The sequence below is a fragment of the Pseudonaja textilis genome, unplaced genomic scaffold (genome assembly GCF_049901715.1).
Source record: "Pseudonaja textilis isolate UNSWEBS1 unplaced genomic scaffold, rPseTex1.2 PTEXCTG151, whole genome shotgun sequence".
Lineage (NCBI taxonomy): Eukaryota > Metazoa > Chordata > Lepidosauria > Squamata > Elapidae > Pseudonaja > Pseudonaja textilis.
The window spans coordinates 1-26,206 of NW_028262472.1; the positions used below are offsets into that span (position 1 = coordinate 1).

Consider the following 26,206-nt stretch of genomic DNA (forward strand, 5'->3'; position numbering starts at 1 on the left):
TCTTATACTGTATATTGTAACTGATGTATTTCAAGTTGATGATTCAGTTTTTCAATGTCCGCATGCAAAGCAAAACTTTATACAATCTCCTAGAGATAGTTATTTAGGTGTTAAGCTACCTCAGATTCTCCCACCCCAAAATTAGACAGTAGAAATTAGACTTACTTGACAATTCCTGTAAAAATGGGAATTAAACATGGGAGTCTCATTCACAAACATTGAGGTTTTTTTTAATCAAGATGCAATAAAGGCTGTTTTCATTGCTTTCCAAATCAGTGATCCATTCTTTCATATACCTTATCAATAAATTTCTGAGGGACAGAAGCCCCAACCATCAGACTGTATTAATTCAGTCACAAAATTAGCCAACCCAGTTATATAAACATATAATTTAGAATTTACAGCGGATACATCTTTAGAAACAACTATATCAATTGTTTCAAAATAGGCGTAAATACTTATCTGGAGCAGTTTTTTATGTTGTATACCCAACAGATTTGGCACTGTTAACTGATTTGTCAAAAAAAAAAAAAGAATGAGGTGAACCTAAAGAATCAAAATGTGATTCCCAGAAAAGAAACATATTTGTACTCTTCAAGAGCAAGAGTTTCATTAAATGCACATAACACCTATATTGCCAGCTAAAGGCTTTAAAGGACTCATTCCTTATATGATCAAAGGAGAAATGAATACATGCAAAAGAATTCATGCATATTTAGAGGAAACTTCCACAATGAAGTTAAAAGTCTGTAAGCGTTGTAATTCTTAATGCTAGTTTGTGACAAATATTTGTGAACATCACTGCAGCTTTGAATGATCTTGAAATCACTCTATGAGGTAGTGTAGTTTTCTGTAATACATGCTGGTTGTTAATAGCACTATTTGGATGGTGTACTTGGCCAAATATTTACTATGTAGATTGACACTTTGTTAGAAATACAAACTTACTTTTCTAGAGGCTAAATTGATTGCTAAACTTAATCAATATCTGAGCATACCAGAGAAGATTGCAGGATTCTCAAATAGTAAATATGCTAGGCAAAAAGTTGTCACAGAAAGATAATTGTGTTCCAAACACAGTTACAAAAACTTATATGTTTTGAGGTAGGAAACAAAGAATTCCATTGGCTTTTAAATTTTGTAAACCAGAAAAAGTATTTAAGGTTCAGTAGATAAAGCTTCTATTATTAAGAGCACTATACTATTACAGAATTTATACAGACTTTCTGTAATTAATATAATGCAGTACTGGCTACAGTAAAATGTTCTAATTGCTTATTTTAATAGTTAAAATTATTGAAGCTTTAAAGTGGCTTATCTTTATAACTGAACTGTAAGCTACTGAATTTGAACAGCTACAATTAGCTTTACCCATAAAAGTAATTTATTTAAAAGAGGATTTTCCCAACATGCCCAACTTGGTCCCACAATTAAAAATAAAAGTTAAAACCCTTCCAGATTATGTGATCATTTCATTTATCCTTATGAAAACCACATCAAACTTTAAGTAGGAAGCACAAATTAACATAGTCTACTATAAATATTTTTATATGGAGATCATGGAAGGACAGCAAGCTGTCAAGAGTAAATACACCTCTAGCGCAGTGACCTAACATTATCAAAGATTTAGATTCTTGAAGTGCTTTGTTTTATTATCAAATTTTTAAAATACCTAGATTGGAATTATCAATAAAGTAGTGGATGAAACTAATGTTACTGCCTTCCATGGCATTGGACATCTGAAGTAACAAAACTGTATGGATTTCTTTCTTTTACACTAAGTATATTGCCTAAGTTTTATATGTCATTTAGAGAAAAGCCCATAATTACATTTAGGTTTGATTGAGGGTGTTGAATATGAAATGCAAAATTAATGCAGCTGCAGTTCTATCTTCTTACATGACGACCAGGCCTCAATCATGATAGGGTGAAATTTAAAAAGGATTATTCATCTGTAGTGCATTTGTCAGTCATTTGTTGACAAAAATCTGTGATACCACTTCCACTCTGCACACACTGTTCCAAGCACAGTGTTTTCTCTGATATTCTTACAGGAACTGGACATAATTCTTGTGCTTGATCATATCCTGCATCATAGCCTCCTTTCATATGTTGATAATTAGAATGCTGATCATTAGATGATATAACAGAAAGACCAGCAGATAATTCAACACACAATGGCACTGTAGATGACATATCAGAAGGTGCTGCTTGTTCCCTCTCAGGAACCAAAAATGAAAGTGGACATTCAGAGGCCGAGTATTTTGCAAGAATCTGGATTTGCTCATGACTCAGTGCTGCCTCCTTGAATACTTGCTGGCAAAGTCCTGTTAGATTCTGTTTTGTCTCAGCCAGCGTGGACAAAATGTGATCTTTTTCCTTCAGTAAGTTCTCTTTTTCACTTTGCTGCAAGAAAACAGAGAAGTTCTGAGTTCAGTACTGAAATACTGAATGGGTGGGTTTCCACTAAAGACAGAATTATATTTTATAGTTTGTTTTGTATTTGAAAACAGTGATAATAAACACTGCTTGGAGTACAGGTAGTCCCAGACTTATGACCACAAACATTTCTGTTGTTAAGTGAGACATTTCTTTAGTGAATTTTGTCCCATTTTACGACCTTTCTTGTCATAGTTGTAAAGTGAATCGCTGCAATTGGTAAGTTGGTAACATGGTTCTTAAGTCAATCTAGCTTCCCCATTGATTTTGCTTGAAATCAGAAGGGTTGCAAAAGGTGATCACATGATTGTGTGGATGGCTGCAAAGGTTGTAAGTATGAAAAATCATCATAAGTCACTTTGTGTAACTTTGAACGGCACTAAATGAACTATTCTTAAGTCAAGGACTACCCGTACATGCCAATTCCTTTTCAACCATAGTACTAATCTCACTTAACTGCACAATAGGGATATATAGTATTAACACAAGTAAACCATAGCAAAGGAACCCTTAAGTAAATACTAGGCAGTATAAACCATACAGTTCATTGGTCATCAATATTTGGTGACAAGTAACAGAATAATTGTTGAACAATCTTTCTGATTTTTCTTCAAAATGAAAGGCGTAGATCGTAATAATATTATAGGTATACATTTACTATCCAAAAAGCAAACCCTCCAAATGAGAAGGGCTCAAAATTTAGAATGTTCTTTCCCATGATATCACTACATCACTACGTTTCTTGCAGCCCTTGAATAATGAAATTAGAAAATTTAAAAACAAAAATAAAAGAGTTCAATAACGTTCTGTATCCTTAAATTAGGCATCCTAATTTAGACATTTAAATAATTTTAAAACATTAATATTCAGTCCTTAGTACTTAAACAGTGTTGAGCATTGTTATGTATAAAAATGTACAACACCCAAGGGAGCTGCTACCAGTCATATCAATAGTAATGGACTACATGGATCCCGGCTTATATCAAAATTTCTGAAGCAGTCCTAGAAAGCATATGCATAGCAACCAATCAAATAAAAAATGAATTGTATTCTGATAGAAATATGATCACTAAAAAGCTACTTACTGAGTTTTTATATTGAAATTCTTTGTCAATAAGCCAATATCATAATATGGAGCAAAGGCATTATTTTTTGTTGATATAATATTTAATATATTTTTCTAAAGTGTGATGAAGATTTTTATTAACAATAAAAGCACATGAAATGTTAACAATTACTTCCTTTTTTGAACAGTCAATATATAACTTTGATATGGGGATTATTTTAACTACTTTAAGTTATATAACACCTCTTTATTTAACAGCTATTACATTGCTGTCAGCCCCATGGAATCAGGTCCATAACTGAACATAAAAGTTATGTAAGGAAAATTCTGTTTTCCCAGAAAATCATGCAATTTCTTCAAAAAATATTAGTGAAAGACAGGCTTTATTTACCTCATCAACAAGTTATACATATTAAGAGAAACTGCTGTCTCGAAACAATAGTTTTTTCAGATTTCTGTCAATAAATGGGTTACTAGTCAAGAAACTTTTTGAAAAATGTTGTGCAAGTGAAAATAATAAGAACACTGGCAGCAAAGTAAACTATTTCATTTCAATCAGGGACAGGAAATGAAATCAGTGCATATACACTCAGCTAGTGCCAGGTAAGCAAAATATATTCCATATTTTCCTATAGCTTGAGAGAGGGGAAGGAAGGCAAGGAAGAATCAAAATGTTTATTACCATAATTAAGGATAACCATATATACAGTCAATATTACATAGAATCAAGGATTTATTTGAATTTTTAAATGTATTTATTTATTCATTTCACTTTGGCACCTACTAATTCTAGGCCCACTATGGATAGTTCACAATATAAAAACAATACAAATACAGTGAATAGAAATGCAAGGAAAATAAACAAATTGGCACATTCAGAGAACTATGTCAGAACATACAACACATATAACAAACATATCTTAATTGAACAAAACTATCTATACATACCAATTTTTCTATTTCTGTTTCAAGGTTTTGTATACAGTCTAGCTTTCGTTTACGACAACGCTGTGCTGCAATTCTATTTTTACTTCGTCTTCTAATATCATGGATACAATCTAGCTCTTCTGGAGTCAATTTGTGCATTTTCAGAAATGACTGGAAGTCATTTCTAGAAAGTGAAATTATCTTCTGTGGATTAAATGGTAGCTTTACCTGCAAGTTATAGATATTTGATTAAAGTTTCATAACTTAGTAGCATTCAAATCTGAAACCCTGAAACCATATTATTTTGCAATCAGACTCAGTGTGCATCTCTCAAAACATTTTTCCAAAGTCATACCTCAAACATTCCATGACACAATATGTTTTTTCTTTAAAAAAAAATCAATTCTATTACAGATAATTAGCCCACTAATACATTTTTAAATGTTCGAGTTTGTGAAAATCCATCTCCCTGTCACAGATAATTACTAGAATGATCACATTGAATTGCTCCCTGACCTTGGAAGGCAAAACTGGAAAGAAATAATGTTGCTGGTGAAAAAATGTACCTGCCTCTATTTATATGAACCTTTGCAAAGTCCTTAGGACACAGCCACCACAAGACCAGTTGCTCCAGATTATAATTATAAATAAAAGATATACAAATGAGGAGGGTAGACTGTATTCATATTCTTAAAGGAATGATTGAATGAAGAATATGAAATTGAAAAACTATGTAAGAGTAATATGAAAGATGAATACGTAGCTATGTAGAAAGATTCTGGTAAGACAACCAATGCATATTTTAATATTCAAACTGACAAATATATACATTGATATGATAATGTATAAGAATTCTCAGCAAAAATATTGAAAACATAAATTTTATTCCATTGGGTAGTTTGAGTCATAGCAATGTTAGGGATATCTTTTTTTCAGTTTGAATACATGTCAACAGCACAATTCTTAACAAAGAAAAAGAAAGCATGTGTAGTCTCACCTCGCATTCCTGTTCTCTCGCAGAAAAGGATTCACTGTCGCCCTCTGTATCCGTTTCAGAATCCTCTTCCAAATTTATCACGCATGAATAAGGACATTGCTCAGGTGGTTGTTCTGGAATACAGTCTCCACTGTTAACTTCAGTGGTACCTTCAGTACTGAGATTACTGATGAAAGGGCAAGTGACAGAGCTCAACGTTGTAAAAGTTCTTGGAGGGCCATTCTCTGGGCTGTCAGTGATTCTGATGCCTAACCAAGGACATTCAGTTTTCTTTTCTGAACAGCTTTGTTCTGAAAATTCTTTTGGCAATGCAGGAGACAAGTTTATTTGATATGCTGCATCTGTGTGGTAAACATCGCTCCAAAATCCTTTTGCTAACTGTTCTGCTATCTCTCTCTCCACACTGCTTCGATGACTAGGTGATGTACTGTTCACATTTCCTTGCTCGTACAAATTAGACTTTGGAGTTGCGTTCTCAGCAGTGTTTTCATTTATTGGTTTGCAATTTTCGGCAATGGCATTTTTTTCAATCACTGTATTGCTTTGCATACCACTTAAAGTTAAATTGCAGTATTGATCATATGCATTTAAGAAAGAAGCAGAATAAAGTCCATGAGTAGTCACAGAAGAATTATGTTGGACAAAGTGAGAATCTGTCTTTTCTGCTAAACTTTCATCATTCTTAACCGGAAGGGCCATTTCATTCATGAAATCTTCTTTTCCATTTTCTTCCATTGCTACCTGAGTATCTTCACATTTTGCATCTGAATGCACAGCTGTACATTCAAGAGGTTTTTGTATAGCACCAGTAATATTTGGTTCCACCTGATGAATAGTAGTATCAGATGTTACCTGAATTTCATTAATACCAGGACTGGATTCTAAAAGAGGGATTTTATCAGTCTCCAAAGCTTTTTTAAATTTCCTGTATTTGGGGCAGAGGGACTCTGCATTAAAAAACTGATCCTTTTGTGATACAGGGTCATGGATTTGACTAGAACTGTCTTGCAGTAGGGACACTGCTGGATTTTGTTCAGTACTGTATGCCTTCAGCTGAGAGTTTTTAGAACCTTCATTTTGCATGATTTCATCCTCCTCATCCATTTCTAATTCTCTAGCATCAACACTTCCCATTTTACTGCACTGTTTCTGACAACTTGGTTTACAGCATTTTATTTTTGGATATTCCTGCTGTCCTGATTTATGATCCAGAAACTTGAATTTAAGGAACTGAAAACAAGATTCTTCGATGTCATGTATTCCCAAGAACTCAGCACATTTGCAAACTTCAGCCACATTGTCCTTATCTAAAATAAGTTTGGAAGTATAAGCGAATTGAAGTAAAGGTTCAAATCCTTTCAGCGTAACCTGTTCAGTTGAAGAAATGACATATGCGTAATTATGAAAATGATAAAAGATTATATGTAAGAATATTTGTACATATAAAAAGTAAGATGGGACTTATTTACACAATATAATACAATATATTAATATTAATTTGTCCAGAAATAAGAATAGGTTAGGTCTTTCTTGGACTGTTTTGTATAAGCTCAAGTATAGCTAAAAAATCTCTTTCATATTGCAGAACTGACCTATGCTTATTTCTGGCCAATATTAATATGGAGAAATTCAAAAAAGTAATCAGAGACCAAAACTTACAACAAAACAAATTATACATTTTTTATAGATTATGCCAATTAGAGATTCTTCTAATCTGACCTGGAAAATGAGTACATTAAACACAATGATTCCATAGCTAAAATGTATAAACAACACTGACTTATAATCTAAAACTTTTATGAAATGAAAAATCAATACCTAATTCCTGAGAAACTGTCAAAGATATGCAAAACTATTTCAAATGTTTGTTACATACTTTAATTGTAAAGAATGTACTTTTTAATCATCTTTTGTGGACTTGTGACAAAGCAAAAAACATTCTGAACAGATTTAGGTTTTAATTCAGAAGGTTTTTAAAACATGTATAAAATTGAAAGCAGAAGTATTTCTTTTAGGACTACTGGACAAATAGCTTGAAAAAAGTGGAACTTTCTTATTATACTTGTTGAGTGTAGCAAGAATTATATATATTCAAAAATGGAAAGTTTTATCAATTTTCACCATGGAAGAATGGATGGAAAAACTGATAGAGTAGCAGAAATGAGAAAAGTAATTGTGTTAATTAAAGAAAAGAATGTATCTAGTTTTGTTTCTACTTGGAAACCACTTTTGGACTTTACGCTAAAAATAGAAAAAAAGGAAACTTTGATTTGGGGTTTTAATAATTATTTTGCTACTATAGAAATGGCTGATATATATATATATATATATATATATATTTTCTGAGTTCTGGTATTTGTATATATATATCATCAGCTGTCGCTCTGTGCTTCTCGAGTCTCTATATTTAGCGGAAAACACAAAAATCTATATATATATATATATATATATATATATATATATATATATTCTATAGTCAAACTAATCATTAAATATATATAAAAGACTCTTTAGAATTGTTTGCCCAAATAAATATTCAAACATCTTTCTAAAGCCAATGTAGAATAAATATTCAAATGACATTTCAAGCTTGCTTCCTCACTAGGTTCCTCCACAACATATGGAGGAGAGCTGAGAAAACTTTTATTTGGATAAGATTCTATAAATACAGAACACAAATTAACTATGCTTCAAATATATAAATTGCACAATCCAAACCCAAAATAAACCCGTGACTGGAGCCTATGTATTTTGGATTATATATGAATTCCAAAATACCAGTCATGGATATGCAAAACAAGATTAAAATGGAAACTCTGAGCCAAGACTTTTAAACACAGGTAGTCATCCACTTATGAACATATTTGGAACCAGAACTTCTGTTGCTAAGCAAGATAGTTGTTCATGCCTGTTTTATTATATCTTTTGCCACACTTGTTAAGCAAATCACCATTGTTAAGTGAATCATATGGTTGTTAAGCAAGTCTGGCTTCCCTCACTGAATTTGCTTGTCAGAAGCCAGCTGGGAAGGTTGCAAATGGCAATTACATGATTGTGACTGATCACTGCAACTGTTGGGAATACATGCTGGTTGCCAAGTGCCTAAATTTTGATCACATGACTGCAATGGTAGTAAGTGCAAGGACCAACTGTAAATCACTTTTTCAGTGCAGGTGTGACTTTGAACAGTTACTAAATGAATGGTTGTAAAGCGAGGACTATATGTAGTCTAGAACAAGGGTTGCCAACCTTTTGGACCTCAGGAACCACCAAACTCCTAAATTTAAATCCCAGGGACCACTAATTGGTTCTGTGGGCATAGACTAATTTGTGGGTGTGGCTTGGTGGTCATGTGACTGGATGGGCACGGCTTGTATGCAAATATTATAAATATTTATATAAATATTGAATTTTATATAAAAAAGAGCAACTTTTACCCCAAATCAAGCAAAGCAGGTAGGCAGATTGAGTTGCTCACAGAATCACAGATTCATTCAGAAATCTATCTATCTGCCATTGGCTAGCTGAGTCGGTCACATAAAATTTGCTAGCAAACTCACAAAATTAACTCACAACACACCATGTATGTAAATATTGAATTTTTATTTTAAAAAAGAGCAACTTTTACCCAAAATCAGGCAAAGCAGGCAGGCAGATTGAGGTGCTCATGGAATCATTCAGTGACCTAACTATCTGCCATAGGCTAGCTCAGTCTGTCACATAAAATTTGCTTGCAAGCAAACTCATAAAATTTGCTAGCAAGCAAACTCATAAAATTAACTCACAACTCACCATGTATGTAAATATTGATTTTTTTATTAAAAAAAGAGCAACTTTTAGGCAAAATTAGGCAAAGCAGGCAGGCAGATTGAGTTGCTCACAGAACCATTCAATGATCTATCTATCTGCCATCGGCTAGCTCAGTCTCTCAAACTTGCTTGCCGTAAGTCTGCACTGAATAACACAACCTTCAGTCTTAAGGGAGGTTCAGCTGTGCTTAAAAGCAGAGCTGAATATCTAAAGATAGCTAGAAAGCAAGAAATCCAACCATCTAGCTAGAAAGCAAGAAATCCAACATTTCCTGCTTCCTAGCTAACTTAAATCTCCCGGCACAGAAGAACAGATGATGGTCAGAAAAAGGAAAAATCGCAATTTAGCAGGCAAGTTTGCCCGGTAAGGAGTGAGTGGGTGGGGAGGGTACCCGTGGGCCATGTGGGTGGCGCAGCCTTGTGTTCCTGCACAGCCTGGATTAATTGCTTTGTGGGGGTGCTCTGGGGGTGAGATTTCTCTGCGGCCCACCACAATTTTTTCACAGCCCACCAGTGGGCCGTGGCCCACCAGTTGGCAACCGCTGGTCTAGAAAGCCTGGCCTAAAGTAGAATGTTTATTTTAAGTCTGTACAGGGGGAAACTCCATACAAAATATTTGTTCAAAATTAGATTTTGCTATTTAATTCAGTCCTTTAAAATCTATCAAGAGCTGTCACGGAGCCTATACAATTACATATCGAAATTTTTTTTTTCATAAAAAGTTCTAAGAAAAATTATAAGTGAAACAGAAATACTCAGGCATTAACATCAATAGTCCACATCCATTTTCTTATTAAGAAAAAAAAAGTCATTTCAAATATTTGGCTGAGAGAAAATAAATAAGTTTAATTATTACTTTCCTAAATACTGAAAACCCATAACTTTGTGTGATATAGAGCCTTCTGAAAGCAAAGCCTTTACCTTTGAATTATTTCTTTTTTTCAAAGATTCAGTGTCATGTTTATCATCCTTCTACTGGTAATTGCAGTTTAGTAATGAGTTAAAAAATAGGCCATAACTTATCAAAAAGCAGGCTAAATTGTGCCCTGAATATTTATATAATATTTTGTACCCTTATTTATCACATTTCATGTCAGATACATGGAAATGCACTGCAATAAAGTAATATGCTTTGAATTGGTTATATGTTTGACAAACAGCAATCCTAAAAATAGTTAAAACCACCCGATTATTTGACCATCTTATGAAAGTGCTGATATCATTGCTGGTGCTGATATCATACAAGTAAGAGATTGACCAGTTACATAACAACTGAATGCTCATTTCCCTTCCATATTTAATTAGAAGGCTTTGGAAACCAAATCATATCTTAGCACACAGCCGGCTCCCTCAGTTGGCCTGGGAATGGGGCTATGGAGGAAGACGCCCCCCGCTTCTCTCTTCTCTTATTTCCTTTTTTTTTTGCCTAGGGCCCTTGGGGTTGGTGGCTGAAAACCGCAATGATGGAGTGGATTCTATCTTATAGGAAATAAAGCCAAGGTGAAAAACTGGTCTGCAAACAGGCTTTAATAAGACAAATATTTATTGCTAGTGATGTTGTAGCACTTAGTCATTTATTGCAATGACACATCACCTTTTAAAACTGCAACTCATAGGTTTATCTACAACGCTTTAAGAATTGTGTATACAACGTACATGTGTGTGTGTGTTTGTGAGAAAGAGATGGAGGGAGTGAGGGAAGGGGAGAGAGAGAGAGAAATACATGCATACACACAGTATGCTAAATACTAGGTAATCCTTTATGGTTTCTTTTCAGGCTACAAAATACTGGAACTGTTTCACTTCAAAAGTCTATACCACTGGACTCAATTCTAAATAAACCCAGTTAAGTTTCAGCCTCTTTAGTGTTCCTGTTGCTTCCCCATTTTCATCTACCAAATTGCTTATCCCAAATATATCCATGTTTTCCATTTTTCATAGTACTATGTTTCTTCTGAGATTAAGTAACAGCTAATGCCTCCCATTTGGAAATGTATTTGTTGTAAATACTTCCTTTTCAGTGAACCCCCTGTGTTATTTAAATCGAAGGGCAAGAAAAGCTTAGAAAAATTTATCTGGAAGGCAAAGAGTAGTTTCAATCCTTTTCCTTCTCTTCATTCCTGAGATACACTTGTGGCACCTTTCCACCTAAAACTCTCTTGTTTACAAATTATTCAATTAAGAGAGAAAACTAAAACAAACTGGTTGGTAAAAGAAAGCTAATGTAAGGAAGGAATTAAAATTGGAAACAAATTGTTTTGAAGAAGAGAAACAACTGTATCTCCCTCCTATTTTAATTTGGAAAACACAGGTGCTTGCTTAGCTGTGGTGGAATTTTCCTGAGAAACTTTTATATTATTTAATATCAAAAAACAGGCATTTGGTGCAAAGCAAATTGTATAAATGGAATTGCCATGCAATGTTTGTCAAGGGAAGAAAGGGGCGAAGCAAAATGATATCTCTTAAATATCCAAACTAAAAACCTTAAAAATAAAGAAAATTTCTTCTTTTGGTCTTGATTCAGTGATTATTATACTGTATGGCTATTTGCAAAGACTTTATACTGAAATGGTTGGTTTGCTGAGAGATTAGGCATGTAGGATATGGATTTACATATGAATAATAATACTACTATTAATTATTTTCCTTAATACTGTGTTGGATGGGAACCGTGTCTAGCTTCAAAAGAATCATGTATCATGTTTTGCTGGAAATAGTATTTGCCTATGCAGTTCAGGCACAATTTGTGGACTTTTAAGTTACTAATAATATGTATATTATTCTGAGTAACTTTAAATGTAGTACAAAGTAAGATTATATAAGTACAAGCAAATGAACTTACTTCTTCAGGTAAAATTATTACAAGATCTGATTCTAACTGACCCGCAATTCTTGAACGAAAATAGACACTGCAGGCTGCAAGCACTGAACGATGGGCTCGAAATCTCTGGTCTTCTACTAAGATAGTAACATCACAAAAAAGATCTTGCTTTCTCTGTTCATCCAGACTAAGGAGAATATTGGTACTGTGTACTGAAGATTCATACGCAAAAACAACACTGTTCCGTTCACTTAAAGGCATTCTGTATAACAAATGTTGATTAAGATCTCAGAGGAAATCATGCTTCGTCTCTTCACATCTGAAATAAATAAAATTTACAAAATGTTAAACATGTTTAAGTTGGCAAAGTGTGTGACAAATTGATAGTGAAGGTCACTTGACAAAAGTTTAATATCACCCAGGTCAAAGCATATCATTTTCACCTCAGCCTGGAGAAAACCCTTATTATTGCCATTATTAGAGAAAATATTTTTTCTTTCCTTGGATTCTAGGAAATTGCTAATATCAACATTTTTAAGTTGGAACAGTTTTAATCTTGCTGCCTGTTTGTTTCTAATCAAATTGTGTCCTTTTATTTATTTTAGTGCACTTTTTATTATTCTGTTTCAACATTTTCTATTTAATTATGTGATGTGTTTTCCTCATAATGTCATAACTGTATGCCATGTTTTCTATTTTTAAACCCATCTGAACACAGGCTTGTTTTTAAAGCATCTCCAAAGTCTGATCAATTTTCCTTCATCTGCAATCCTACTTGTCTTCCAACTATCTTATCTAATACTATCAGCTGTTCCCGTTTTCACCCTCTGTAGTTAGTTGTGTAGCAATAAGGGTAACATGTGCTTGTACTTATTGACATCCTACAGATTACAATCACTTAGATACAAACAGATACAGTTCTTTATACACAATTTTAAAGTGGTAACCAGAATTAGCAGAACTGAGTAACAATGGGTGAGAATATACTGAGAAGTGAAACAGTCTTTCATATTTATTTATCTACTTCAATACAATTTTACATGAGCAGAATTTTCTAGACAAAATGGCTAACGCTATGTGGGAAATGATAATTCTGTGTAATGTAGATGCATCATTATTGATAGAATTGATAGAAACAGGCAGGCCAATTGTCATTGTAACAATTTATAAGACAGAACCTCATTTATACATTGTAACTTAAATGAAACAACAGTAAGCCACTTTAATGTATTTTCTTCCATCTATTCATCATGAATAGATATTACCAGACAGAATTGCAGAACCTACTCAGGAATTGTACCACTTGATAGAATTCTTTAAATCTAAATGAAGATCAGAGAGGCACAAATTGTCAATAAGCTATCTAAATGTCAGATACAGGAAGAGTACTTTTGCTCTATTTTCTAATGAAGATATATAAAATCCTACCCAATCATTTTCTTTCCTGTTCTTTCAAACATAGTTATAGAACACAGAAAAATATGCACTTGCCTTTTCATCACATTATAAAGACATATTTCAATTTATAGGCAAGTTGAACCACTTATTCCTTCCGCATCATCCTAGATAAATAAACTTTGCTGATGCAGAACAAATTGTGCAAGTGAAACTACAACACACTGTTACAAACTGGTTTGTCAAGGGAAAAACAAAAGGGGGGGTCACAGCAGAATGACCTCTCTTAAATATATGAACAAATAAGCTTAAAAAGAAAACCCATTTCTTCTCTTGCTCTTGACTTAGTGATTATTATACCGTATGGCTATTTGCAAATACTTTATACTTGAAATGGTTGGTTTGATGAAAAATTTGGCATGTGGGGATATGCATTTGCTTGCTTCTTGTTGATGCTGAGTTTAGGGATGCATTTAAAAATCTGAAAATACAATTTGTGTTAGTTTAGCTGGGCCCAGTACATATGGAAAGGACACTGGCCAGTACATGTTGGTAAGTTTTTCATAACTTGGCCCCCAGTGAGAGCAGATTGCATGCTGTTTCACTATCCATGCTATTCATTCATTGATTTCTTTTCCCAGCCAGCATAGCAAGTCCTTTGTAAACATCAAAAGAATCCTATACCATCGAAATGGAAATAAAAATCATTTGGGAGATGATAGTCATCTGAACACAGGCTTGGTTTTTAAACATCTGAACAAATGAAGAATGAGAATATAATATAGTGTAAACCACTGTGTCCTGTCTCATTCAATGATACAAAAATATAAATAAATTGAACTAGGTTCCATGTCTGAGACTAGAGTTCTCTATTCTTCAGTGTTGCCTAGGATTTATGTGACTGAGTGTGTTTTTCTTGTTTACTGACCTTTTGTCAATTTCTGAAATATCACTAGCTGGTATCAGCAACATGATTTATAACCATAATGCTAAGATTGAAAACAAGTTAGATCAGAATTTCACTGTGTAGAATCTCTGAAGCATTTTGTTCTATTGCAATGAAACCACAACCTGGAGCATTTCAGCTTTCATACTTATCCTCAGATGGACCTTACATTCCTCCATATGACATTGTACTCCAAATCCTAACATGCATTGCCACCATTATTAAGGGTAACTGTAATGTACAAAATCTAGAACCTGCCCTACATCCTGCTTTAAGCTGAATATTCATAGTCTCTTAAATGCAAAAGAGGAACAATCTTGAATGCTTTGCTAAATCTCATATTCTCAAGTGATTTGATTCTGTATTTTGTATTTTTATACTGCTTCTACTAAGTTACAGGAAATAAAAATTGAAAGAGAAGGCTAAGAAGGATCCAGAAAAATATGAGATCTTAGAGTTATCATTATTGAGGTTATTCTTAAGTCCAAACACAGGATAAATTTTGGATGACCCCTGATAAGAGTAGGATGAGAGTTTGCCCTACTTGACCTCTTGGCTTTTGATAATGTCAAGCAATGGTATCCTTCTGAATTGGCTCAGAATACTGGCGGTGGGAGGCACTTGCTGTGCTTATTTACCCTTCTCGGAAGTTGACTGCAATTGGTGGTGATTGGGAAGAAGATATTCCACCCTCAAACCTTGTGTGCAGTGCTGCAGGATTTGGTGTTCTCTCCTATTTAATATTACATGAGACTGCTGGGTGAGTTGGGGCGAGATATCAATACACTGACAACCAATTATATGGCAAATTAAGCAATTCTGTGAATGTCTTGCCGCAGTGACTGGAGCTGTGAGAATCTGGATGAGGAACAAGACTTCAGCTGAACCCCACAAAACTGAATGGCTTTGAGTTTTGTGGTCTGATGGTTTTAGGATTATGTCATCTGTGGTGTTGGATGGGTTGCACTGCCCAGACAGATCCAATGCACAGTCTGGGGCTTCTGGAGGTTAACTCACAACTCTTGCTCAAAGAGCACCTGGTACTTATGGTTAGGAAAGCTTTTTACAACTTCCTTTGTGTGTCACTTGCACCCATTCCTAATTTGAGTTCTATTCACAATCACTTATGCCATAATCATCTCCAGATAGGACTACTGTAATGCACATGGGTCTATCCTTTAGGAGCATCTGGAAGCTTCAACAAGTGCAAAATGCAGCTTTAGGACAGTTGTATGTACCTCCAAAACTGCACATGCCATACCTCTGCTGTGTAAGATGCACTGGCACCCAGTTTGCTTCTGGTTCCTGTTCAAAGTGCTGGTTTTAATCTTTAAAACCCTTCCTGGCATGGAACAAAGTTGTCTGAAGCCTGCCTCTGCCCAATTACAGTTGCTCATTCCATTAGATCTGACAGAAAGGTATGCTGCAGATTGCATTGGCTAAGGATTTATATTTGGTGGGCTCCATGAAACAGGCCTTCTCGGTCATGGCAGTGGAACATTCTCCCCCAAAGTGAGGCTAACCCAATCCCTGTTAATGTTCCAGAATTCTCCCAAGATCTGGATATATTGATGGTCATGAAATCTTACTTAACAGTTGCAAAATTAATAGAAAAAAGTACTTATTTCAGCAGCTTTTTAAAGTCTAAGTTAAAAGTATTTTCTTTGTGATACAACTTATCTTCCCAGCTAGACATAGCATATTAATTTCATAATGAGAAAAAAATGCTCATTTTATAAATTCAGATAAACAACAAGCATTAGCCTTAATTGACTGTTGAATAGCTAACCCCACCTCCAACCACCTTCCCTTTTATGGACAAAACAGATATGTTCCAGTTGAGTGCTAGCAGTAGTTAAGAGTTGCTGATTCATTATGTTATGCTGACACGGCATGAAACAGCATTTTATAAAAAGAAAAACAGACTTGGCTACTATACCACCTTACAATTTAAATGCAGTTAGTTAATATGACAACTCATTTGAAATCAAAAACATTTTGCATATTTTTTCCTTATACATAAAATGTTATAAACATATTTTTAATAAATTCCTTCTGTTACTGGAAGGCAGTCACTGCATGACTGCAATCTACAAAATCTAAAATATACTAATGCATTTAAAATATTTGATTTCTCATAAGATATGACTACATATTTAAGAGATCAGATGTGTTCAATTCAAGGGAAAATGGTGCGATAGAGTAATTAAATTAACTACTAATGCATGGGAAATCTACGCCTAAAATCATTACATAGGAAGACATCATTTATTTATAAGCTAGAACCCCCTCAATCATAAATGAGTAGGGTTTTTTTGTACCAGTCTAAAAAAACCAGCCTTGTGTTTAGGATTATAGTTGTAAATGTAGGAAAGAAAAAGGATTATCTATAGGAAATGAAAACAACATTCTGCAAACAAAGACAGGGTAATTATCAGAAACTTTAACAATTATGTCAGAAAGGCTAAAGCATAAAATAAAGCTGAGGCTTGTAACAAATGCCCAAAGCAATGAAAGTCTTTATTGGATATGTCAGAAGACAAAGAAAGATGAAGCAGTTTTAAGGTCTATTATGAATAGAAAGGTAAATAATGAGTAATAGTAAATAATGAGTAATGGCAAAAAAGATAGAATATCTTACAGTACCTTCCTATTTTACATTTGTCTTTTCTCAAAAAATAAATAAAGCTGGCTGGCTGTTACTAGGCCACTGATAGAGAGAATTGTAGCTTAGAACAGAAAAAAAGCATTTAATTTAAACAAATTCAACTATCCTAAGAGAGGAGGTGAACAAACAGAGTTGATTAAAGAATAAATGCAATTTTTGACAACTCCTACAAAACGGGTAAGATCCCATAATATAGTAGAGAAGAATAAGCATTGTCCCAACAGGAAGGAGGATAACTGGGGAAATTACAAGTTTGACGATTTATCATCAATAGTGGGCAAGATCTTCAAGATTATTAAACAATATATAAGTGAACTGTTGGATAAGGATGTATCAATTAATAAGTAACATGGGTTTGGTGCTCACATATCTGATTAATCCTATCTTATAAAGTTACAAGCTTCATGAATCGCCGCCTTCCAAAGCATTGTATGTTGACCTCAGCAAAGCAAAGTGCTCCCATTAATAAAGTAGTAAACATAAGCTACATGATTATGTGGAATCATATTTGAGTGAATGGCCACACCCAGATATATATCTTAAATTATTCTACATCATTTAAGATGTAGATTCAACATTAATATAAAGTGGCCTGCAAAAGGCTCTTTCCAGGGCCCTATGTTGTTTCATATTTTTATTCATGGGTTGAATAAATGGGTCGAAGGGGTACCAGATGATACAAAACTAGGAACAGTAGCTAACATTAAAAGATTGAAAAAGATCTAGATGCGCTTTAATAGTGGGCTAAAATGGTGAAAGTTAATAGGAATAAAAGTAACATTTTGGATCTGTAGAAAAAAAATGACAGGAACGAGTGTAAAAGGAGACTGCTCTAGCTTGGCAGTCATATTTATGAAAAGGATGTGGATATTGTAAAGTGTTGAGTATGAACCTACTGTGTGATGCAGATGCTAAAAAGGATACATTAAAGGATGCATAAAAGGACACTATTTAAGGATGCAATTGACTAAAACAAAAAGAGTTCAGATCATAGGAATTAATTGCCCTATTATAGTCTGATTTTATTGGGCACCATTTGGAATACCATGTCCTGTTCTGAGAACCAAAGTTTGTTCTAAACAAATTGGAGTAATTTCTTCGGTACTGAAACAGAGGAGACTAAAGGCAATCTATGAAGAACTATCGAAGGAGGTGTTTAGCCTCCAAAAGAAATTACTGAGAGAGGCATGATAGTAGGTTTCATATATCTAGAAAGCTGTTATACAGAGGAAGAAGCAGACTTCTTCCCTGAGACCCTAGAGGAGAGGACCAAAATCAATTAATTTAATCTATAGGGAACTAGATTCAGATCAGATATTAGGAATAATTTTTTGAAGGCAAGACCTGTCAACTAATGAAATAGGTTGCTGCATAAAGCGATGTACTCTTCTTTAGTGGCAGTACAGGTAGTCCTTGATTTACAACAGTTTGTTCGAAGTTACAATGGCACTGAAAAAAGTGACTTATGACCATTTTTCACACTTATGACTGTTGCAGCATCCCCCGGGTCACGATCAAAATTCAGACGCTTGGCAACTGGTTGATATCTATGACAGCTGCAGTGTCCCTGGATCCCCTTTTGTGAACTTCTGACAAGCAAAGTCAATGGGGATGCCAGATTCACTTAACAATTGTGTTACTAACTTAATAATTGCAATGATTCACTTAACTAATGTGGCAAGAAAAGTCGTAAAATGGGGCAAAAGTCACTTAACAAACTTTTCACTTAGCCACATAAATCCTGGGCTCAATTGTGGTCATAAGTTGAGGACTACCTGTATTGAAATACAAGCCTGATAGTCCGATCTGATACATAGTAGCAAATCTGATCGAACAAGATGTTGGACTAGATGTCCTCTGAAGTACATTCTATACTTTTGATTCTACATTCTGCATAAGGATAATCCTGAACATTAAAATAATATGAAATTATTAGGAAGTGAGCAACATCAGTTATTAAATAGGTCATTTATTTTTGTATTAAGTAGATATAATGATATTTAGTAAAAATACCATTTTTACTAAATACCAGTTAAGATCTTACAAGTCCTGTCAGCAACAGTTCCAGAACTTGTAAAAATTCATCGCTACACTGATATGATCATTAACCTGATAATTTGTAATTGCTTTGCTTTTCAAGAGATAACTAATGAAGCTTTTCTTATCTGATTTTATTGTGAATACTTTATAGCTTGAATTATTAGTAATCACAAATAGGGCATACTTGGAAAATGAATTGCTTCCGACCTTGTGCAAACACAGCACATCCCTGCTATTCATTAAGACAATTCAACTTTTTTCAGATATTCACATAAACCTGAACATTTTTTTAGCTGCTTTAGAGTTGACTTATTAAATTAAGTACAACCCTTAAAGCACCTAAAACCTTTTAAAAATTAGTAAAGAATCTTAAAAATATCCAGGAAGTGCTCTGTTTATGCCAAGTACATGGTCAAAGTATCTGTTTAAAACATTCAGTTCTAATCGAGTTCTAAAAAGAAATTGCAATCTACCTTCAAACACATGTATATGCACCTTTATAGTTTTACCTACAATTCTGTATGTATGCATTCACTGAAATCCCATTGAAATATAGAAATACAGTTCGTTATATTAGATGTTGGGGGGGGAAATTGCAGTTCCAAAATTTACATATATCTAGGTTCAAACTATATCCTGAGGTACAGTACATTGTGTTGACCAGATCCCCTTTTCTTATCATTATTAGGTTTCAGTTTATATTTCTCCATACAATCCCTCACCATTAATTCTGATTAATTCTGAATTTCAAGAAGTGAATTTCAAGATGGTAAGACAGAATTGGGAGCCAATAGAAAATAAATATAGGAACAGATATTATTAGACCATTAAATTCCAAGTAACTACTTCCATCTATTAGCACATGTTCCATCTATAAGCACATATGCATAAAATGTGAAATTCACTGAAACACAATTTTGTACTGAAACAGATTTTTTGGAATCAATTTTCAAATTAATTCTCTAATAAGGTGGCTCCCTATATATTAGTGTCATAAATTTTCTCTCAACCAGACAGTTTAGAATAATATAGTTTATGGTCCTGAAGGCTGTTGAGATATCTAACAGAACCAATAGGATTAAATTCTGCCTGTCAGATTTCAACATAAACTTAGATGTTACCATACCCTGTAGCGTGTTTTCTCAAATATAGACTTGTGGAGACTGCTTTAAATTGGGGGCAAGGAATGGGGTCAGGAGTTTAAAAAAATCAAATATTTTACTAGCTCTTTTTTGAAACAGAAAGGAATTGTTGCAATGAGGAACTCACCCCTATTCCTATTTACTCAGCCAGTCCACCCACAGACTTTTAAAACTAAAGGAGAGCAATGGTCAAAAAAAAAAAAAAAAAGGTCTCTAAGAACCTTAAGGGCATATTCCTGTAAAGTATCAGACAAGAAAAGCCTAAAATCGCATCCTTTTTGTTCATCAGCTGAGGTATTCCATATAGCTATGATGGCAAACCTATGGCACATGTGCCGCTGATCAGCTCCACTGTGTATGCATACGCGCCTCCTGCCAGCCAGCTGGCCTTCAGGTCTCTGCCGTGCATGCATGGGGGATGAGGCGCATGCATGGGGGCATGGCGCATGTGGAGGCCTTGCATTTTGGGTATGCACAAGCATGCTTTGGGCTCTCGGGGCTCAAAAGATTTGCCATCACTGCCCTATAGCATGGATACAAATTGTTTTATTACAAAGTGGTGTAAAATGTGATCATTATAATAGTTTGCATTTTCTTCTTCTAAGATAAAACACACTGCTCAAAAAAATAAAGGGAACACAAAAATAAGACATCCTACATCTGAATGAATGAAATATTATTAAATACTTTGTTCATTACATAGTTGAATGTGCTGACAACAAAATTATCAATGGAAATCAAATTTAGCAATGCATGGAGGTCTGGATTTGGAGTTACACTCAAAATTAAAGTGAAAAAAAAACACTACAGGCTGATCCAACTTTGATGTAATGTCCTTAAAACAAGTCAAAATGAGGCTCAGTAGTGTGTGTGTCCTCCACGTGTCTGTATGACCTCCCCACAACACCTGGGCATGCTCCTGATGAAGTGGCAGATGGTCTCCTGCGGGATCTCCACCCATACCTGGACTAAAGCATCCCCCAAATCCTGGACAGTCTGTGGTGCAACGTGGCATTGGTGGATGGAGCGAGACATGATGTCCCAGATGTGCTCAATTGGATTCAGGTCTGGGGGACAGGCGGGCCAATTCATAGCATCAATGCCTTCGTCTGGCAGGAACTGCTGATACACTCCAGCCACATGAGGTCTAGCATTGTCTTGCATTAGGAGGAACCCAGGGCCAACCACACCAGCATATGGTCTCACAAGGGGTCTGAGGATGTCATCTCGGTACCTAATGGCAGTCAGGCTACCTCTGGAGGGCCATGCAGCCCCCTAAAGAAATGCCACCTCACACCATTACTGACCCACTGCCAAACCGGTCATGCTGGAGGATGTTGCAGGCAGCAGAACGTTCTACACAGCATCTCCAGACCCTGTCATGTTTGTCACATGTGCTCAGTGTGAACCTGCTTTCATCTGTGAAGAGCACAGGGCGCCATGGTGAATTTGCCAACCTTGGTGTTCTCTGGAAAATGCCAAACGTCCTGCACAGTTTTGGGCTGTAAGCACAACCCCCACCTGTGGACATCGGGCCCTCATATCACCCTCATGGAGTCTGTTTCTGACCGTTTGAGCAGCCACATGGACATTTGTGGCCTGCTAGAGGTCATTTTGCAGGGCTCTGGCAGTGCTCCTCCTGTCCCTCCATGCACAAAGGCGGAGGTAGCGGTCCTAATGCTGGGTTGTTGCCCTCCTAAGACCTCCTCCACATCTCCTGATGTACTGGCCTGTCTCCTGGTAGCGCCTCCATGCTCTGGGCACCACGCTGACAGACACAGCAAACCTTCTTGCCACAGCTCACATTGATGTGCCATTCTGGATGAGCTGCACTGTACCTGAGCCACTTGTGTGGGTTGTAGACTCCATCTCAGGCTACCACTACAGTGAAAGCACCACCAGCATTCAAAAGTGACCAGCCAGAAAGCATAGGAACTGAGAAGTGGTCTATGGTCACCACCTGCAGAACCACTCCTTTATTGGGGATGTCTTGCTAACTGCCTATGCTTTCCACCTGTTGTCTATTCCATTTGCACATCATGTGAAATGGATTGTCAATCAGTGTTGCTACCTAAGTGGACAGTTTGATTTCACAGAAGTGTGACTGACTTGGAGTTACATTGTGTTGTTTTACTGTTCCCTTTATTTTTTTGAGCAGTGTATAATAGAACGTTAACTACTCTGAATGACTGCTGTGTTAGAATGGAAAACAGCAATGTCAAAAAATCATTGTAGAAGGACTCTATTTTTTATTTAGTTCACTGTCAGGCCATGTACTTTACAGTCATCAGTCAAATTGGTCAGATCAAGTAGAAGAAAGCACTCATGAATTATTGCTAATCACCTGGGGCACTTCTCCATTTTAGAGGTAAACATAAGTGACAAGTAAATCCCCAAGAATCAGCACAGAGCCATTCAAATCCAACAGCCTTCTGGGTAAACTATCTTAATTGGTCCTCTTGTTATAGTTTTGAAAATCTTAGTAAATACAAAACCTACAGATAATATGATAAAAGGTACAAAAAAAATCCTACATATACTGATTATTTCTGTGCAGCCAATTAAGAAAATAAAGTACTATGCGTACCCTATGATTTGTATTTTGTGCTTTTATGACTGGACCTGGGTTTGTCCTTGGCTGCCGTTGTTTTATTCCATTGTATTTTTGTTTGGTTATAATACTACCTGCATCATCCAAATGTGCAATTATGAGATAGGCAATATATACTGACAGAATACTAAATAGAAGAGATTGACAAATGTCATGAAGTCCATAAAATGCTGGGCAATTCACAAAAGATTACTATTTTTTATATTGAATTATTCAAAGAACATTATTTGCTTTCGAATTATGCTGTCCAGTTTGAGATGGGAGTTGGTTTAATAATGAGGCAGGTGGTATTATCAACAGACGATGTCTGCAGCACTCACCTTTAGATGCACTCATTAAAAACTGGAATACTGGGCATCTGACTATATCTATAGTCCCGGTGTGCGATAGGCAGCAAATAAATTTAACAAACAAATGAATTTTGCTGGCCAGGTCTTTGTTTGCTATATACAATCAACCACTTGTTAGAGGTTAGAAGCTATTGGCCCTCCACTATCAATCACTCAAGAATCAAGCCAAGCTGACATGTTAATCCAAGATGAAATCTTGAATTATCACTCTTTTCACATTTATCAAGTAGCAATTCAAGAAAACTCTTGCTATCTTAGGATTCTTTTGTAAACTAAACAATAAAGTATTCCTTACATATTGCCAAGATAAGCAAGATGGTATTTATATTTCTTTCAGTAATAATAAAAGATAGGGAACATTATTCAAAATATGGTTTATGAGAATTAATTCCTTTTCTGAAATTGCTAAATGTAATATGGAAAGGTGGAAAAATGCAAAGAAACCCTACTTTTGTTTATCTTGACAAATTTTCTATCAATCTGCCAAGTTTTTTACAAAGCATATGAAGCTTTGTAAGTGATCATATAATCTCTGACAGTCCTCACTTTAATTATAAATCAACTGATCATATCTCCATATCATACAGCATCAGATTATTTTAAACAAACACATTTCAGCTAGACCAAACAGATTTTCTCCCACTACGGATACATTTTGCTACTTTCTGAATAGTTTAATTAAATTGGCATCCAGGTTCTTGAATTAGTTCTCAGAAAAATCTCCAAGTTCCAGTCCCATTACACAGTGCTCGTTTTGTATGGCGGTATTTCATTTGTTTCTTTTCAAACTTTACAATGTGTTTAGGATCCTGCCCATCAAAGCTGATTTGATAGTTATTCGTCCCAAAGCGGGTTGAAAATGAGTTGAATGAAACTTAAGTCGTCTTTAGACGGCGATTGGCACTAATCCTCTGGTTATAAGGCGGCAGGTTTATTACTTCTTTTCCAGACTACCCACAAAATAGTGACCGCATCCGCTTCTTTTACAGCCGAAAGGGCTCCCTGTCGCGGTTATGTTAAGGGGACTCAAAACGGCTATACCCCATGGATAGATCCCCCACAGTAACCAAGTTAATTTACGTGAGGTAACTCAATCCTGCCACTCAGGGCTTTTGGGTTTTTTTTTGGCGGGGGGGGGGTTGTTTTAATAATGCGCTGTCCTACAGTTCACAGCTGTCATTGCTCCCAGCAGACACCCGAAAAGCCCACAAGCGCACAAAACCCCGGACGCCACCATCCCATCTGCTCAAAGCCGCCTTTCCCCGCCGCCTGCCTCCCGCTAAAAAGCTCCCCCATTCTTCAGCGGGCCGCACCGCGGTCAACCTTCCCCAGCCAACCGAGAGGGGCGGGGGTGGGGGTGGGCAAGACGGACAGGCAGTGTTATGATCGGATAACATGCGCGCCTGCGCTGTACTGGTCCTCATCCCCTCCCCTTCTCTTCCGTCCCTCGGCCATCCCAGGGAGTCTGTTCTGCCCGCGCGCCAAAACCCCGCGTCCGTCCCCCCCCCACCACACACTCCGGCCCACCCCGAGCACTGCGAAGCGAGCGTTTCCTACCTCAACACCCTTCCTCCTCCGACAGCTCCACCGTACTTTCCCTACGCTCTCGGTCAACCGACTATAGTCAGGTGACAACATCACAGCCTCCTCCACCCTCTCGGAGCCGATTGGACGCCGATGCCAGCTGACATCACTATTCTCACCCCCCCTTTCCTTTCTTTCTTTCCTCTCTTCCTCCCTTCCTTTCTCTGGCGTTAAAGTTCTCCGCATGCGCGCATGTGCCTGTTTTTTTTTTTTTTTTTGCTTCCCGCGTCCTTTCCCCCGCCCCCTCCCGTTGACCTTATGGGCGGGGTTGCTCGGTCAGTTCTGCGTAAGCGCGTCGGTTGGAGTTGGTTGGGTGTTTTGACTGCCTTTCTCCAGAAGTGCGGAAAATACAGAACTCCTGGCTACTGTCAGTCAACGCAGGAGAATCAATGAAAGAGCTTTCTCCTGGGTAAACATGTTCTGAAGCCATGGCAACAGCAGTGTACCCTTTTCCCCACGTTTTGTGCTCTTTTGTGTGTGTGTGTGTGTGTGTGTCTCCTTTCACCTGGACACCCTTTCTTAGGCTGAAAAACAGCTTCTATCCCAGGGCAGTAGCTCTGTTGAATTCTACTGTATAGTGCAGTGTTGGTGCGGTGGGTGTTTTCAATTCACTGTGTGGAGGAGGGTGAAGGATGTGTGTTTGTGTTTATTTTCATGGTCATGATGGGCACTGAAGAGGGTGTTTGATTTCGTGGTACGAGGTGCAGTGACAATCAACTCAACTCTGTGCGGATGTGATTGTCAATATTTCAAGCACTGCCAGAGGGCATTCCAATTGTATTTTAGCTTGACTTTCCAGACACTGCAGCCCCCCCCCCCCCGCCCCCCCAGGCTTGTTCAAAATTCAGGAACTTGAAGACAATCTATATGATGGCAGCAGATCAAGAGGGAGGTTGATTCCGGTAAGTCCAGATCCAGTAAGCTGGTTTGCGGTGGAATGATTAAACAGTATTAATATTGTAAACAATGTAGAAGGCTTGTCTCAATATATTTGTGTTAAACTGGGGCTCTAGTTTGCAAAATTTCAGTAGCTATTGAAAAATTATACCACTCTGCCTCTGATCAATTTTGCAGAAGCTTTGAACCTAATTCCCGTTTTCGTAGTTATCAAAATTATATAAAGAAAAATGTGCATTCAAATGATGAACAGAATGAATGCAGTAATATTTATTGTTTTGTAGTAGCAGTAAGCTACAAAACTATTAAACAGTAAGTTGATGATGGGCGTGCATAAGCGCTAGGGGGCATGCATAAGCGCACCAACATGCCTACCATCCCTGTTTTTACTTATACCTATTATCTTATAAGCAATTGACAAACCAAATTAATAAATGAACAACCAGTATAATATGTGCAGCATAAATTGTGTAGCCCTAGAAAACTATATCATGACTAATGTAAGTCTCCATGA

At 36.2% G+C, this 26,206-nt stretch overlaps 1 protein-coding gene across 1 annotated transcript; it reads right to left on the reverse strand.

Moving 5' to 3' along the window:
* Positions 1-492: 492 nt before the first annotated feature.
* BACH1 (BTB domain and CNC homolog 1) lies at positions 493-24,995 on the reverse strand. Its single transcript, XM_026700611.2, has 5 exons — positions 24,769-24,995; positions 12,081-12,378; positions 5,430-6,797; positions 4,454-4,660; positions 493-2,406 (listed from the first exon to the last, which is right to left on the reverse strand). The coding sequence occupies exons 2-5, from the start codon at positions 12,318-12,320 to the stop codon at positions 1,945-1,947; spliced, it is 2,277 nt and encodes a 758-aa protein (XP_026556396.2). The 5' UTR covers positions 12,321-12,378; positions 24,769-24,995; the 3' UTR covers positions 493-1,944.
* Between the last annotated feature and the right edge of the window lie 1,211 nt (positions 24,996-26,206).